The sequence below is a fragment of the Pygoscelis adeliae genome, unplaced genomic scaffold, assembly GCF_000699105.1.
Source record: "Pygoscelis adeliae isolate BGI_AS28 unplaced genomic scaffold, ASM69910v1 Scaffold222, whole genome shotgun sequence".
Classification (NCBI taxonomy): Eukaryota; Metazoa; Chordata; class Aves; order Sphenisciformes; family Spheniscidae; genus Pygoscelis; species Pygoscelis adeliae.
The window spans coordinates 2,008,372-2,014,853 of record NW_008824309.1 but is presented as its reverse complement, the minus strand read 5'-3'; the positions used below and the strand labels follow the sequence as shown (position 1 = coordinate 2,014,853).

The window sequence follows — 6,482 nt, the reverse complement described above, 5'->3', positions numbered from 1 at the left end:
ACGGTGGAGCAGATATCCACCCTGCAGCCCATGGAGGACCCCATGCCACAGCAGATGGATGCACCCTGAAGGAGGCTGTGACCACGTGGAGACCCCGCACTGGAGCATGCTCCTGGCAGGACCTGTGGCCCCGTAGAGATGAGCCCATACTGGAGCGGGTCTTCTGGCAGGACTTGTGACCCCGTGGAAGGGACCCACGCTGGAGCAGTTCGTGAAGAACTGCAGCCCGTGGGAAGGACTCACGTTGGAGAAGTTCATGTAGGACTGTCTCCCGTGGGAGGGACCCCATGCTGGAGCCAGAGAAGAGTGTGAGGAGTTCTCCCCCTGAGGAGGAAGGAGCAGCAGAGACAACGTGTGATGAACTGACCCCAACCCCCATTCCCCGTCCCCCTGCGCCGCTTGGGAGGAGGAGGTAGAGAAAATCGGGAGTGAAGTTAAGCCTGGGAAGAAGGGAGGGGTGGGGGGAAGGTGTTTTAAGATTTGGTTTTTATTTTCTCATGATCCTACTCTGATTTGATTGGTAATAAATTAATTTCCCCAAGTCGAGTCTGGTTTGCCTGTGACAATAATTGGTGAGTGATCTCCCTGTCCTTATCTCGACCCACGAGCCTTTCGTTATATTTCTCTCCTCTGTCCAGCTGAGGAGGGCAGTGACAGAGCGGCTTTGGTGGGCACCTGGTGTCCAGCCGGGGTCAACCCACCACATCCAGTCATCCAGGTTACGGTGATTGATTGCTACATTATGTAAAGCAGAGTGGTGGCTGGACTCTGGCTCACAACTCACCATCCAGGCAATAATTACTGCTATCCATTTGACTATATTTAAATAGCCTTATCATAGAGGAACCTATATAAAACTAGTTTCTGTCTGCTTTCTGAATTCTTTCCAGAGAAATTTTGCACTGCAATGCAGTGCCTCTTGTTTGTCACAATATCAATCATCCTTTTGTTTTGTGTAGTCTCACATCTATGACTTGACTGTATGTCAGCCACAATAACCAAGGATCTGAATTTACATCTTTGCATTGTGACGAGAAGGGTAAGAAAGAGGGGGGGGGGGAAAGCAGCATGTGACCTGCTCATTTAAACCAAAATGTCCAAATAAACAAAATGGTGTTACTTTACCTACACATATTTTCCTACCCATTTCTCATTGTTGATTTACAATCTTAAGTACTGTACCTTAAACTTGTCAAGATCCCATTGAACTCTAATCCTTTTCATCAGTGTACTTGATAAATTGCACCGTAGGTTATGTAGCTTAAGATAGACTTCCTCTACTTTGTATGAAAAAACCCCATCCAACATAGCACAGATTTATTAGGTTTCTTTTTCTCCATTGTAGTGTTAATTACTGAGAAACCTAAAAGAAGCTACTGGTGATGTCCATCATATGTGTTCTTATGCACTGGAGTTACCTAAAAAGCAGTATGTCAGTAGTCTGTGGTGTCCTGCATAGTAGCTGCCAATTTATCAGAAATTAGGAGTGCCATTAAAGTGTTCCTCAGGTTCAGATAACTGGTACTTGCAAAATAGCTACTAATTCAGTGATCCTGTTCTTCATTAAATTATTTAACTACTGCAGAGCTTTGAAAAATTGCCTTTGCAGAAAGTCATTAATTGCTTTAACAAATAGGAGGATCATATGGAAAGTCCAAGCCAGATTATGAACAAGTAGTTCAAGAGCAGAAAAGGATTGGTGTGAAAAACTTACTTTATTAAGGTGGATATACCAAGTTGATTCAACAGTTTGCAGAATCCAATTTTTGTCTTTCTTGTTTGTTTTATTAACACAGCTACTTGTTTGAAAAACTTCTCGTAATCTAAAATATGTAAGAACTATAATAAAAAAATCAATTTTATTGTATAGTTGACCTATGCAGAGAGCGTTTACAGATATTTCTATATAATTTGATATAAGCTCACAGGCACAAATAATCTAGCATTAATTGAATAACAAAGGAAGGAGAACTTTAGTGGTGGTTGGATTTGTTGTGGGGTGTATCAATAAGCATATAAAATGTTCATTTTCTTGCTTGGTAGTTTGGGCTGAGGGGTTTTTTTAAGCACTTCAATTGAAAACACAAGTTACATTATATATATTCAAAAGGTACATTATATATATTTTAGTAAATTGTTTCAACTAACTGGCATTTGAAACAATGTATAATTTAATGGATTAATTTTTCTGCAACTTTTGAGAAGACAGATTTTAATTTTGATAACATGCAATTTTTAAACCTCTAATTATGGACTCCTTGTGGTAAAGCTACAAAACACGGTTCGACAGTTGAGTTTGATATTCCCAAGTTTAATGTTTAATATCTCTAGTTGTGATCAAAGATAATGCTAGAAGGGAGAAGTGCGAAGTCTGTGGGACTAAAAATGTATTTGAAAGATTTATCAGAAGATGAATTGTTTTAATCATTTGTTTCTCCTGATAAAGTATTCTGTTCTTCTTATTCCACTTGTCATTTATATCAATATGTAACAGTATCTTCTTTATTATTCTTTTGAAATATATAATCTTCTGCTTCCAGATCCATTTGAGGCTTTCATAATTTTTTCTATTCGACACGAGATCAGAAAAATTGATCTTCACAAACGTGACTACAGCCTCTTAGTTCCTGGTTTAAGAAATACAATAGCACTTGATTTTCATTTCAGTCAGAGTTTACTGTACTGGACAGATGTGGTAGAGGACAAAATTTACAGAGGCAAGCTCTCTGATACTGGAGGTATGAATTTAATCTTTAATTTCTTAACAGTAAGAACAACTGCAGTTACAGGGTGTTAGACCTGATACATTGTAACTGAGCTACCATTCACAGAAACAGAGTTCGTGATGGCATTCTGCCTTTAAAAAGTTGTATATCTAGATTGTACTTGATGTAGAGCTAGAAAAATACTTTTTGTTATAAAAGTTTCCTCTTGCAATAGGCTATAGGAGGACGAAAATGGCAAATGCAAAGGGCTGATATTTCTTCCTGTTCCAATGAGTGCAATATTGATTTTTTTCATTTTCTCTAATTTACCTTCACCTTATTAAAAAAGTATAAGAATTTATCAGACAACTGATAAATTATCTCCTCTCACTAGGTGAAAGGTTTTGCTTCATAATTTTATAGCATTCAGAAAGACTTGTTCTTTGCCCTGATGACATAATTATGGCCTATAACTCAATATAATCTCATAATATATACAAAGGTGTTTTTACAAAATGTTCTTTGTTGAAGTGTATATTCAGGTGCTTTCATTCCTGCATGAGCTAACAGGCATAAGTATGTTTAACTTGCTTTTGAAAAAGTTCATGTATGCATTCATGTGTATGTTCTCCAACACGTTTGTTTTTTGGTTTGGCTTTGTTTTTTTTCTTCTCCATAGTAGATGGTATTTGTGGGTATTTTTATATCCACGGATCCAGACCAGGAAAGAAATATCTTAGACTGCTAAGTATGTAAAGACAGCCAAAGACTTGCTACTTTTCATTAATGATTGTGGTGTTTGTATGATACCAGTAAGGTAGTCTGTTGTCGTCACGCTGTATTATAATCACACTATACCGAAACCCAAGTGATTTCTGTGCTCTATTTAAAAAAAAAAAAAAAAAAATAAAAAAACTACTCCCTCAGTCTTGCAGCTGTCAAGAACTGACTTGCATCTGCAAAAAGCACTGTGCCTTCCTGGAAGTCCTGAGGGCTAACAGAGTGCTTCTGTAGTCGCTGTTTGTGTGACAAATTTTGAGACCCTCCAGAGCAAGTATTTGGTAGGGAAGAGTAGACAGTGACAGTATGAATTGTGCATGTGAATTCGAAGGAACAAAGTAAGGCTATTTTTTGTAGAGCTTTTCAAAATGTGGAGTCCAAACAGAGTTCTCCCTGCCATTTCTGTCTTCATCGCAATGTTTCAGTTTTCTCTTTTTCTGATTGAGAAGGAACTGAAATAGAGCTGCATGAGTTTTGTCTAGTATGTCTAGTCACCGGGAGGTGAAGCATGAGCACATCCTTCATAGATGCTGCAAAAGAGGTCCCTGGTAATAGGGCACATGCACGTCTCCTGTGGCACTCTGCATGTGATCTCTGACCTTTACTGAATGTTTCAGAGCTTAACTTTCTAAAGCATCAGAGAACTAAAAATTTCTATTACTGTGGAATTAAGTTTATTTGTATATTGCCAAAAGTGTGCTTATTTACAGCAGTCTATCGCATTTGTAAAGAAAAAATGTCACGTGGAACAAAGTGTTATCATCCATCAGATTAATCAAGAATTCAATCCAAGAGCATATGATAGACTGGTATGTCCGTGTTCACTGTATCAGACTTTACAGTAGTTCTTTAAGAGTCTCTCTCTCTCTTTCCCCCCACCCCCCTTTCTTTTTTTTTAAGGTGTTAGTGCCATTGAGGTGGTAGTACAACATGGCCTGGCCACACCTGAAGGTCTTACTGTAGACTGGATTGCAGGAAACATATACTGGATAGACAGCAATTTGGACCAAATTGAAGTAGCAAAACTAGATGGCACTTTGAGAACAACGTTAATAGCAGGAGCTATGGAACATCCAAGGGCTATTGCTTTGGATCCCAGATACGGGTAATTAGAAAAAGATTACTTTTTCATGTTGCAAAGTATTTTAAAGATAGAAGTTTCAGTGTGAGATTAGCCGATTTCCTTTTTTGCTGTGAGTTATAGTTCCTCATTTGTCTTTAATACTTCTTGAAAGTATATTTTGAGTGAAATCCACTATTAGCGTGTTTTGCCCCAATGCAAAGGGTTAAGAAAAGGTAAGTCAAGAGATACAGGGGTCTATTTGTTGGCAAATTACTTCCCTTGCTACGTGATTGTTTAATTTAATTTTTTAATGTGGATGATAGTAACTGAAGCCTTTGGTCTAACCTTCCTGTGTGGTTAATCGACAGATTTAGGTATTGCCAAGGTGATTCATCTCACTTAGAGACTGATTTTTTGGTAGGACTATAAAAGTATAGCTTAGATGTTACTGGAAGATTAAAAGTTGAGTGAGGTGTAAATCCCACCTTTTGTGTTTGGTTCTCCATCTTTGAAGTGGAGATAATGCTTGCCAACTTCTGTCAGTATTTTTCTATCTATTCATAAGGGATATACTATAAACTGGAATATTATTAACCATAGGCAACTGAGTGTAGCAGATTCAGCCTACTACCACAAAGATGTATTTTATTTAATGCCTGTCATAATTGTTTCCAATAAATATTAGAATGTTTTCATAATATCAAACAAAATATTAATTAAAACAGGCCAAAACTGGGTGCTTAAAAAAAGTGTGCTTAAATTAAAATATTGCCTGATTTTGGTAATATGCTAACACAATAAAAACTGTTTTCCCATAAAGTGTAATTTTAGCAATCATCAAACATATAAATGTATTTCACAATTCCATTTTAAAATCTTCACAGTAAAAAGAAACACTAACTTAGGATATTTTTGCATCCTTTTAAAATTAGCCTTCCTTTTTTTTGGCAGAGCAAAAATGACCCATACACACCATTTATGTTAAAATTTAAGTCGATAGACTTAAGTAGCGGAAGGGAAGTAAAACTGTTCATGGAACCCTTAACTCCCTGTTGAGCTAGGTGTCGGTTCTGATTCTTTATTGAAATTCAGTCTACTACTACAAAAACTTTACGATTCTTGGAGTTAGAGCAGTGTTTTGAGGCTTTATGACATCACAGACTGATTACAGAAACCTCATTACCCCATATTGTGTGTAGCTGGATCCTCTTAGGGTGACCAGAAGGTAATGGTCAATAGCTACAGCCCCTTCTCATAATTATTCTTTCAGAGAGGGGAAAAAAAAACAAAAACAAAAAAACCACTGCAAATTAAATGTGGCCAAAAATAACATAAATTACAATGAGTTTGCAGAATCATCATATTTAATTTTCTTTAGGAACCCGGTATGATCTATCACGTGTCTTCACTGAATATTTATTTCAGAAACACTGCTGTGGACATAAAAATAAAAGTAGATAAAGGTCCCAGATTCTGGGACCTCAGGTCCCTCTGGGACCTAAAATTCCGAATTAGGAAGTACATGCTTTAATGATTAAGGACCCTGCCCTCTCAATTCAGATGCTAGAAAGCTTATTTACAGAGTGCATCACTTATCTATAGAGGTTTTTAAAAAGAGGCATCCTGCTGGCAGAAGAATTGGTAGATAAGTTGTTCAAATTAAATGGTTGGTGATTTGATTATTTATTTTTCCTCCCAATCTTCCTGAAACTGAAGGCTTAATCTGCCTTTTCAAAAGCTAGAAGCAATTGAATGCTATGTTTTGTTAGAAGTGAGGAAAGAGTAAAATCTTTGAACACAGATGGGAACAGCTCTTCAATCTTTTCACGAATAAATACGAATAAACAAACACTGATGTTTCAAAGTAGATGGTTGTGTTAGGATTGCACAAATCCTGTATCCCAATGGAGGCGAGGCTGCCATAGCTCCATGCC

At 37.4% G+C, this 6,482-nt stretch overlaps 1 protein-coding gene across 1 annotated transcript in view; it reads left to right on the top strand.

Annotated features, from left to right (window-relative positions):
- Positions 1–6,482, top strand: part of LRP1B (low density lipoprotein receptor-related protein 1B) — a 614,444-nt gene that overhangs the window by 359,863 nt on the left and 248,099 nt on the right. Inside the window, exons 24-25 of the mRNA XM_009319022.1 lie at positions 2,541–2,738; positions 4,386–4,590. Coding sequence (XP_009317297.1) covers positions 2,541–2,738; positions 4,386–4,590 — 403 coding nt within the window. The remainder of the gene's footprint in view (positions 1–2,540; positions 2,739–4,385; positions 4,591–6,482) is intronic.